An 11,822-nucleotide genomic window follows, 5' to 3' on the forward strand; every position below is an offset into this window, starting at 1 on the left:
CTTACAGATAAAGTTGCTTGTGTTAATTTATGGAAAATTAACCACACTGATAATATGGAGTCACTATGTTCTCTGGTGGCATAGTGGCATCGGCACCGGACTTTGGAGTGAAGGCTCCTGAGTTCGAATCTAGCCAGCTCCCTTGCATGCTTTCCATCCGTGCTGGGTTGAGCGTTGAGCTAGACAGACAGACAGACAGACAGACAGACATACTTTATTGATCCTGAGGGAAATTGGGAATAAGCAACTTGGCCTCATAAAAATAAGAAAGCCTGCTAAAAAAACGCCATCATGACGGAGTCCTGATGACTCCACTTGGAGTTAAGGGCTAAGCTGGCTGGTGGCATAGTGGCATCAGCACCGGACTTTGGAGTGAAGGCTCCTGAGTTCGAATCTAGCCAGCTCCTCTGCAGGCTTTCCATCTGTGCTGGGTTCAGTGTCGAGCGGCCTCGTACAAACAAGAAAGCCTGCTAGAAAACCGTCATGACGGCATCCTGATGACTCCACTCGGAGTTGAGGGCTTTCTTCTTCTTCATGTTCTCTCAAAGAACTACCAAATTTAGGAATCACAGTCTTATCAGTTGAAAGATAATGGGTGTTATTACTTTGTTTTATAGCCTTCAGAAGTTCTGTATTTTGATAATTCATTAGAAGTTAATGCAAGGCTTCTATGAATAAAATTCTATGATGCACATCAAGGACATTTGGTTAAAATGAAAACTTAGTTCAGAGTTTGGTAAATTTATATTTGAAATAATTGGGATTAGACATTTGTTTTTGCAACCTCAGTGGTTAAAAAAATACCAACGTGTTGTTGAAAATTGGGCTAATATTGTGCAGTTATTTGGATGCCTTGGCATCATTAGAACCTTTGGGATTTTCATTCTCTGTGGTATCATATTTCTGACACAAGGTTTTCTCTGAAAATCTAAGAATAATGCAGATGCTGCCTATCTGGATAGAGATGGTAAAACTCTGCTTCAAGTACTACCTGAGGTATATACCTTGACTGCTTTTTCAATGGAAGTCAGGGTCACACTGGTGTCCGAGGACCATTCCAGGCTGCTGCTAGTGATGTTCCTTTGTATTGTGATACATTCCTTTATGAATTTGCGCTGAGATGGACTATATCATCTTCTTTGTGGAGTTATATGGCGAAAGCCAAATTTGCTGTGAACCTTGTGGTTGAGCATTTACATTTGAAAGCCCTGCTTATGCTGCATTAGCCAGTTTTGAACATCTAGTGAAAATTATAATGGCAATCACTAATATCTTGTTGTCATTTTGCTGCGCAATTTTCTTATTCCTTAGTACTCTGTTTCTGGGGTCCATTCACTCAAATCACATCAACAGTAGTGTAAGCCACAAATTCACAATCAGTAAGATTTTCAAACATGTAGATGGAAGCAGTAATGAGAGAATCAGCTGAAGACTCAGAGTGAATGGTATTTATAGGGCCAATCACTCTGAAGCTGCATTCTTATTCTGACAGTTTCATACCACTTTACACTCTCTCAGTGGACTCTGCACTTTGCTCACACTGATACTTTGCTGTGACTAAGTTGTCTTCCATTCCCCATTTGTCTGGATCTAGACTGTAATTTGTAGATGAATGGGTATCTCATGGACAACCATGCATCCAGGTTTCTGTCACTCCTAAGTTCCTAGAACTCCTGCCAGTGAAAGTCACATCTGACTGTCTGCTGATTACTGATGGAGTGGGAAGGTCATTGACGGTACTCACTGAACCAGTTTACAGTTCACTTACTTTTCCTTTAATGTTCAGGAGGGATATGGAAAATGTGAGCCAACTTCCCCAAAGTACAGATGTTCAAGGACTGCCTGATATTCATACAGAGAAATTTCTGATGATTTCCTAATAGGAGCACTAGGCTGTAGCTGTATGCAGTAATAAGGAATGTCCCAATCTGAATGGAAAAATAGTCTGACTTATTATGAGTACTAAATTATTATAAGGTCCCTTATTTTCAAGCCCAGTGTTGACAATTGCAGGGCATGTGGCCTCCTTGAACTATGCTTTATAGTATCAATTCCCGCTGCTATCTGTAAGAAATTTGTATGTTCTCCCCATGACTGCGTTGGTTTTGTGATGAACTACATATACCTGTCTGGACACGCCCCCCCACTGACTGCTCCTGTGGCTCCTCCCACTGACCGTGGCTCCTCCCCAGGACCGCGGTATAAAGGCGATTGGAGACACAGCCCCGGCCTCAGTCTCCAGGATGCAGTGTGGTGGTCAATTGCTGCTTGTTCTTTCTTCCAGCCAATAAAAGCCTATATCTCGCCTCATGTCTCAGAGAGTTATTGATGGTGCATCAGGTTTCCTCTTGGTGTTGTAGTTTCCTGCTGCAGTCCAAAGATGTACCAGTTGATAGATTAATTGGTCATTGTAAATTGTGCTGTGATTAGGCTAGGGTTAAATTTGCATGGCTTGTAGGGCTGGAAGGGCCTATTCCAGGCTGTATCTCAATTAATTTTATTTATTAAAATAAAAATAAATAAGCATATGATTAATAAATCTGGCTCATAAAGTTTTCATCAGCAAACCTAATAACAGTATCCTGCCTCCAGGAATCATTGGGGCAGTCATGGTGAAGTCAACAACGGTCTTCATTATCTGGAAGAGTGCTGGTGATTTTGAGAGCTTATGCTTTCAAGGTCATGATAATGAGTTAACAACTGTGTATTGAAATGCTGCAACCATCAGAAATTTGAAAAGTAATGCAGACATCCCACCCTGCAAAAACTCATTTCAGGAAGGTAGCACACCCCCCATCACCGGTCGACTGTATGTGTATGTAGTACTTTGTTTAGTGATTTTGTCTAATCTGTAAATCAAGTTGGGTATATGCAGGAAATGTGACATTAAAATATGTACTTGTATTATCATGGTGTCATTTTTTTATTCTATTACAGCTTTAAGCAAGTCTACACCCTCATCATGTAGGACATCAATAGAGTAGCTCCTTAGTAGCTAACCAGCTAGCTTAAATAATGTTGGCTATGCGAATGACACCTGTTAAACTCACCTCAACATGTCTTTTACATTTTAACCCACCATGGACGATAGAAAAGTCACTGTTGCATACAGTGCAGCGAGCAACACTGTCACTATTTTTGAGGTCGACTGTAAAGCCCGCCCACAGAGAAAACTGATAGGTCTACTTGGCATGAAGAGAGACCAATCAGGATGCTCCCTCTTGCTCTCACTCTTGCTCTCCCTCTCCCACTCCTTCTCAAAAAAATCAATTTCCGGGATATTGTATATAACTTGTGGGCGTCAGGGAGCCACTTTCAATATGCAGGAGACTTCTGGAACTTCCAGGAGAGGTGGGATGTCTGGTAATGTCCAGTGTTCCTGAAACTGTGGTGTCATACCAGGAATTTTGACAATGCTGTTTCCCAACTACTCCAGTCGTACCATAATAGAATCATACAGCCTGGGAACAGGCCCTTCAGCCCACTGAAGTCTCCCTGGCTATCAAACACCCATTTACAGTGTATTTTCTCCACATTCCCATCAGCCTTTACCTTTCACTGCACACATCCCACCCAATCCACTCACATGCACATTGGACATACATTGCTAATTCTGCAGCTGTGCCACCTGAAAGAAAATGAATCTTAGTATATGGTGATGTATATGCACTTTGTTAATAAAATTTACTTTGTACTTTGTACCTCAGCAATTTTATAAGAGCTTTCCTAAATACTATCGGGAAACCATGTTCTGGATATCAGTGTCAACTATGTATGGAATAGATGAATGCTCACTTAATTTTATCTTTATTTGGTTGACTGAAGAATATCATTTCCAACTGTTTCATATCCCTGTACTTGTCCAATAATAACATGAAAATTTAACATTTATCCAGACTTCATTTTAAAGCCCAACACCCCTGGAAATACAGCTGTACCTTTAAGGTGTATTTTAAGATTATTCCAAGATTATGAGCTTCTTTGCAAGTGTTTTGGCCAGAAATTTAGAGCCTTGTGACCAAGCGGTATAATTGCTCACCACTCTATCTACAGTATTGTAAAAGGATCTTGGGCACATTTATATATAGAGAGAGCTAGGGTGCAATACTGTATTTGTCAATGTGAATGGAGAGTGAGTTTGTAAATCTGGCGGCAGCAAAAGATGTTGGGAATGACGAGGGTGGAGCACACGGGGAACAGGCGGCAGAGGAGTGCCATGGCAGGGTTGGTGTGCGTGCAGACACATCGAGCCCTGTGACACCAGGCAAGGTAATTTGTTTCTGAATAATTGATTTATTGATCATTGTGAAATATCCCTCTGGGGCTTCCCACTCCCTCCCCTCTCCCTTCTCTCCCTGCCCCCTTCCCACTCTCAGACCACAACAGAGAACTATATCAGAATCAGGTTTGTCATCACTTACATATATCATGAAATATGTTTTTTTGTGGCTTTAGCACAGTGCAATACATAAAATTACTACAGTACTGTGCAAAAGTCTTAGGCACCCTAGCAATATATATGTGCTTAAAACTTTTGCACAATACAGTACATCCATATACGTAATAGATAGTGAGAGTCACCAACAAATTGTGCTCAAGCATAATGTGGCTTTGGTAAGAAGAGAAATTTTAAAATATTTATTAATTTAAAGGGTGTGGGCTTTGCAGTCTGAACTAGCATTTAATTGCTTGTCCCTTGTTACCCTTGAGAAAGCAATGGTGATATGTCTTCATCTGCTGCAGTTCTTAAGGTGTAAGCATGACCACAATCTCGTTAAGGAGATAGTCCAGGATTTTGCCTCAATAACGATAAAGGAGCAGGAAAAACTCAAGACGGAAGACAATGACAAAATGGTGGTGTTCCATGCTTTTACTGCCTTTGTTCTTTTTGTTGGTAGATGTCAGGCATTTGGAAGGTTCTGTATTCAACAATGTCTTTCTTATGTCATGGAAAGGAGATTCTGTTTAACACCTTCCTTCCACCTAAGACCAATTATGAGCTATCAAGAGTGGAAACAGAAAATCCTGGAAATACTCACAGGTCGAGCAGTAACAGAGTTAGCCTTTTAAATTGATGGCCTATTGTCAGGACTGATGACCTACTTGCATCGTAATTGATGCTAAATCTTGAAGATTTGATGAAAGGACATCAGCCTGAAATGCTCACTCTGTTTTTCTCTCTTCTAGGTTACTGCCAGGCATGCTGATTATTTCTAGTATTTTCATTTTTTTGGGCTTTTCTCATCTGCATTGCTTTTTGCTCTTATGAATTATCTGGTACTCTCCGTGACAATGCTGCAAATTATAGACTAATACCTTGGCTGACGGCATATGCTAGATGCAGAGTCAGCTTCCTTAAACTCTGCCAATAATGCTCAGAAAACCTGGCAAACATGATAGTTTTTATTGTTATCCAGCATTAGCTCTGATTAAATTGAGAAGTTATGTTGACAGCATAATACAGTATACATTCTGGAGCCAAAATAATGCAGGAGTTTTCATTTTTATAGATTGAAATTACTACTTAAATAATTTAACAATCCATATCAAATGACTTAAACATTTGTTGGTGTATGGAGTGAAGGGAGACAGAAGGTGTCACTTGGTAAATTAGGCTGGATATTTTAAAGTTTTGGGACAGTACCCATTCTTGAGCATCAAGTTGCCATGCCCACATCCTTTGCAAGTTTCAGGGGTTGGGGGGTTAAACCATTTTAGTCTTCTAGCTGGATTGAACTCATCACTTACTTAATCAGTAAAATTATAGCAAAGTTTTGTTAAATTGCAGTTGGCAAAGTTTGATTGCTACTTTGTAAAGCAACATTAAGGTCACTGACTTTAATCCAACAGTCTTTGTTTGTCTTTCTTATCCATTTCATAATAATATATTGGGAAATATCAGTACAAAAAATAATTACACTTCTGTGTGGGTAATTGTGTGCCTAAATTAAATTAGTGACAGGCAGAATATTTCAAGTATCCAATTGAGTCTAGAAGAGCCAGGAGATAAGTAAAAGTTTAAGCTTCAGAAAAGTTTGATTTGATGACCAGCTTAAAAAAGCATGTATCAAAAAATAAAAATGCCAGAACTAGGAACAACTATGCCTCTCATATGGGCTCCTCCATTGAATTGGATCATGGCTGATCTGCTGTTTCCTGCCTACTGTCAAGTTTCCAGATTATTTAATGTTATTTTCAGGACAGAAGTGTAAATGAGAACAAAATAATGAATATTTCATTAATAATTAATTGTGCTGGATCTGATGCAGCACAAAAACACAGTGCAATAAGATAAATGACACAATAATAAAAAAAAACAATAATAAATATAAGTACATCAGACAGCTTACATACAGATTGATTGTATGACCATAAAATGATATTAGGCACAGGAATGTTCGTACTTAAGACAACTCTGACAGGAATTGATAAAGTAGTGGTGGTGGGGTAAATGAAGGGATGGATTAATGGGTGGAGGTCCCATAAATGGTAACACTCTGATGGAATAAACATCTGCCTATCTTGGCCTTAAATATATTTCATTGACACTACCTTTACAGCTTTGTAGGTAGAGACTTATAAAGATTCATGACTTTCTGACTAAAGAAGTTCTGTTTCAACTCTGATTTTGACATTTTTTCATTTGAGAGGTTTAAGGATTTTTAAGTGGAAGATCTCTTATTCCGAAACTGTCCCCTTTTTAGAATATTCTGATAAGTGGCAACATTCCCTTGCATCTGCTTTTACAATCCTCAGGTTCTTAAACATTTCAATATGATCGTGTTAATTTCAATGTTTCATTCTTTTAAATTCCAACAAGTACTGCTTTAAACTGCACAAACTCTCCTCATAAGATAAATCCTTAATCCTGAGAATAAACGTTCTATGAACTACCTTCATCACAATTAAGTCCATCCTCAAATAAAAAGATTAAAACTATAAGCACTGCTGCAGTTGAGGTCTCGTCAATATTCCTGTATAACTGTAGAAGGACTTCCTTGTTTTTATACTTCATTCACTTTGCAACATAGGTCAACATTCTATTTGCCTTCCTAACTCTGTTACAACTGTACAAGAATGAATGTATTATGTGTATGAGGAAGTTTAGCATTCTGCAGCCTAACCATTCTGTTTTTCTGCTCTTTCTACCCAGATACATAACTTCTTAATCCTCTACATTATTTTCCCATCTGTGAAATTTTTGCCCACTCCCTCTACCTATCTATATCCCTTTACCTCCTTGTCACAATTTGCAGTACTGCCTGATTTTGTATCATCAGCAAATTTAGCTGTAATGCATTTGGTTCCTTCGTCTAAATTATTCAAAGTCAAAAATCAAGCTTATTATCACACGCACAAGTATATGTAATTACAGGCACAATATAAAACTTACTTGTAGCAAATTCACAGGGAATATATAACTTATATTCAATTTTCCTGAGAAAGAACAAAATTAGGAGTCCATTTTTGTACTAAGTGATCACAGTGTTGCTAAGCTGTAGCATTTTGGATTGCAGCAAATGGTTTGTGTGGAACCTGCATGGTATGAAACTTCAGGCTTCTGCACCTCCTGTCAATGGTAGTTGTGAATTAATATAGATTGCAAATAACTGAGGGCCCAGCACGGATCCCTGTGGCATATATGTTATAGATGACCAAATTCATAATGGATAATTTAGTCTGAATCTCTGTTTTATTAGTCAGTCAGTCATTTGACCACTTTAACATGTCACTCACAATGATCTTGCACTGTGCCATCTCATCAAATGCCTTCTGAAAATCCAAATTCACTACATATATCAGTTTCCCTTTATCCACTCTGCTTGTTACAAATTTTCAACAAATTTGAATAAATTTCCCAAACATTTTGCCTTTCAATAAACTATGTTGAATGTGCTCGGTTGTACTGTGACTTGTTGTGTTCCGCTGATATTTCTTTAATAATGCATTCCAGCATTTCCCTGATGATAAATGTTGGGCTCATTGTTCTGTAGTTTCCTGCTTTCTGCCTCTGCTTTCATGAATGGATGTAATATATTAATGGTCAAATGCTTCCTTCCAGAATCAGGGGAATTTTAGAAAGTTATAACTAATATAATCATTTCCTCTGCAGCCTTTATTTTAATATCCAAGGAAGAAGGCTATATGAACCAGGGGACTTGTCAGGCCGTCGTCACATTAATTTGCTCAGTTCCTCTTCTCCAATGATAAATTCCTCCTTTCTTTTAGCTCACAGAACTTCTACTATTATTGGAACATTTTTAGCCTCCTATAACTTTTGACATTTTTCCCATTGACTTCATCTACTCAGTAGCCATTATATTAGGTATATCTGCTTGTTAGTGCAAATATCTAATCAGCAAATCAATGCATAAAAGCATGCAGACATGGTCAAGAGGTTCAGACTAAACATTGCAATGGGGAAGAACTGTGATCTGTATGACTTTGACTGTGAAATAATTGTTGCTGCCAGGTGAGGTGGTTTGAGTATCTCAGAAACTGCAAATCTCCTGGGATTTTCACACAATATGGTCTCTAGAGTTTGGAGAGAATGGTGAGAAAAACAAAAAGAACCATCGAGTGAGCATTAGTTCTGCGGGTGAAAATGCCTTCTTAATGAGAGAGGTCAGAGGAGAATTGCCAGATGGTTCAATCTGACAGGAAGGCAACAGCAACTCAAGTAACCATACATTACAACAGTGGTGTGCAGAAGAGCGCACAGTACATCAAACTTTAGAAGACCATGAGGATACAGAAATACACTCAGTGGCCACTTTATTAGGTATCTCCTGTTCTGAATAAAGTCACTCCTGAGTGTATATTCATGTCTTTGGTAGCTATGTAAAATAAAAACTGAAAATTTTGAGAAGAAGCAATGGTTTTAGCAGTAGCTATGAAATGGAAAGGAGTGTTGGTATTTGGATTGCAAGGTTTGAAGCATTTGAGTAAAGGCTACAGGGTATTTATTCTCTTTGTATCAGCTGAATGAAGAAACAATAGAGCAGAACTCCCACTGAAGCACTCTTTAGACTGCTCTTGGGATATCATACAGGGTAGAGTTACAGGATAGATAACCAGATTGGAATAATTAATTCCTGAGAGATGTCATAAATTATGGTTGTGTTCTTGGAATTTAGGTTGAGTAGTGATTTGAATAACCTCTGTATATTTAATACAAAGATCAATATATATAATAGGAATCAAGAGATAAGGGTCATTAGGATATTCAGAGTCAGAGTCAGGTTCATTTACCGTGAATTATATGATATGAAATTTGTTGTTTTACAGCAACAGTACACTGCAAAGACATAAAATTACTATAAATTACAAAGTAAATATAGTGCAAGGAAATGGAATACTGTTATTCGTGGGCTCATAGTCTGGAAATCAGATGATGGAAGGGTAGGGTGGTTGAATGTGGGAAGTGCTGAACTGGGACTGAGGTTAACTATGGAGAAACTCAAAAGACCTACTCCTGTTTCAACTTATAAATTCAAAAGGAAAGAGGGTGATAAACTATTTCCACTGACTGGGAATGTTGGATCTAAGGGACATAGTCTGAAGATTAAAACCAAGACTTTTAGGAAACACCTCTACACGTGGCATTGGTGGAATCTTTGAACATTCTTCTGAGACTCTCAGTTGATACCAGGCCACGTTAATATAAAGACTTTGTTAGGCAAGGTATTCAGGGGTGTGGTAAAGAATGGGGGTTGAGAAGGAAATTAAGTTAAATCTCAGATCAGCCTGAATCTTATTAAACAGTACTATAAGCTGGAGAGGCTGAATGGCCTATTGTTGTTCCAATATTTCTAACAGTCCCCAACTGTTGAATTCTTGACAGTAAATTAAAATGACTATTGCAGACATCACTAAAGTAATTGACATTTTCTTCCTTTTTCATCCACAGCTATTGCTGTTGCAGTTACTGTCATCATTGGACTGATTTCTATTTATGTAGCAGGATGTTACATGTACAGGTAACACTTTTTTGTCCTTATAGATTAAATATATTTAGAATTATAAATATTGCAGCAGCAGCCATGAGTGCTGGACAATTAAGTGACCTATGATGGCATTGGAAAGTTTGCAAATTAGGCTTTTTGATTTGCAAATCAAGGGGTATGCAGACATTGATTTCTGAAGCTACCTTACCAAAGCTTAGTAGCTCAACTGTGATTGATGTGGAAGTTCTAAGTTAGAGGTTGACGGACAGGGTTGCCTTCAATATTTCAGTTGGGGAATGTGGACCACTACCCCAGAAAAACCTAATAGAATAACTCGTGAGAGAAACAAAGTTTACATGTTAACTATCAATCTCATAAAAGTGGATTAGAATGGTATTCATGAACCTTAGAGTATACTAGATGCAGCTACAAAGAAAGAATAAAGTAAGGTAACATAGGACCATAAAATACTGGAGCAGAACTAGGCTTTTTGGCTCATCGAGCCTGCTCTGCCATTCTATCACGGCTGATCCATTTTTCCTCTCAGCACCAATCTTCTGCCTTCCTCCTGTATCCCTTCATGGCCTGACAAATTATGAATCTATCAACCTCTATCTTAAATATACATAAATATTTGGCCTCCACAGCTGCTTGTGGCAATGAATTTCACAGATTCACCACTCTGGCTAAAGAAATTCCTCCTCACCTCTGTTCTGAAAAGACATACCTCAATTCTGAGGCAGTGTCCTCCAGTCTTAGACTCTCGCACAATAGGAAATAATCTCTCCACATCTACTCTATCAAGGCCTTTCAACATTCGATAAGTTTCAGTTAGGTCACTTCTCATTCTTCTGAATTAGAGTGAATACAGGCCCAGAGCCATCAAATGCTCTTCATATGACAAGTCGTTCAGTCCTGGAATAATTTTTGTGAATCTCCTTTGAACCCTCTTCAGTTTCAGCACATCCTTTCTAAGATAAGGGGCCTAAAACTGCTCAAGGTACCTCGATTGAGGCCTTACCAGTGCTTTACAAAGTCTTGATACTACATCCTTGCTTTAATATTCTAATCCTCTTCAAATGATTGCTAATAAAATGATTTGCCCTACGCACCACAGACTCAACCTACAAATTAACCTACAGGGAATCCTGCATGAGGACTCCCAAGTCTCTTTGCACCTCAGAGTTTTGTATTTTCTCTCTATTTAGAAAATAGTCAACCTTTTCATTTCTTCTAGTGAAGTGCATGACCATATACTTCCTGACATGGTATTCCATCTGCCACTTTTTTGCTCATTCTCTTAAGCTATCTAAGTCCTTCTTTAGGCACCCAAAACATTCATTCCCTCCATTACCAGTGCAGAGTGGCTACAGAGCATGCTGTTGACAAAAGGCAATGCAGTTACTCTCTCGGGGTACTGAGAGGACATCTGCCAATCCATGACATTTGCACCAGGAAGGTGAAGAGCAGCATACAAATTGGAACACCACTACCTATAGGTGCCCCTCCAAGTCAAACACCGTGTTGATTGTAAATATATTAGTGACCCTGTATTGACATGGACCTAAATCTTGCAATACTCTGCCCAACAGTATTGTGGGAGTATCTTCACTAAAATCAAAATCAGGTTTATTATCACCGGCGTGTGACTTGAAATTTGTTAACTTAGCAACAGCAATTCAATGCAATATATGATCTAGCAGAGAAAAAAGATAATAATAATAAATAAAATAATAATAGCTATTAATAAATAAACAAGTAAATCGATTATGTATATTGAATAGATTTTAAAAAATGCAAAAACAGAAATACTGTATATGAAAAATAAGTGAGGTAGTGCTCAAAGATTCAATGTCCATTTAGGAATCAGATGGC

The 11,822-nt window shown here is 38.3% G+C and overlaps 1 protein-coding gene across 1 annotated transcript in view; it reads left to right on the forward strand.

The window, feature by feature from the left end:
* Positions 1-11,822, forward strand: part of si:dkey-192p21.6 (uncharacterized protein LOC565246 homolog) — a 342,161-nt gene that overhangs the window by 106,257 nt on the left and 224,082 nt on the right. The window contains exon 4 of the mRNA XM_059946951.1: positions 9,911-9,980. Coding sequence (XP_059802934.1) covers positions 9,911-9,980 — 70 coding nt within the window. The remainder of the gene's footprint in view (positions 1-9,910; positions 9,981-11,822) is intronic.

Source organism: Hypanus sabinus, chromosome 21, assembly GCF_030144855.1.
Source record: "Hypanus sabinus isolate sHypSab1 chromosome 21, sHypSab1.hap1, whole genome shotgun sequence".
NCBI lineage: Eukaryota > Metazoa > Chordata > Chondrichthyes > Myliobatiformes > Dasyatidae > Hypanus > Hypanus sabinus.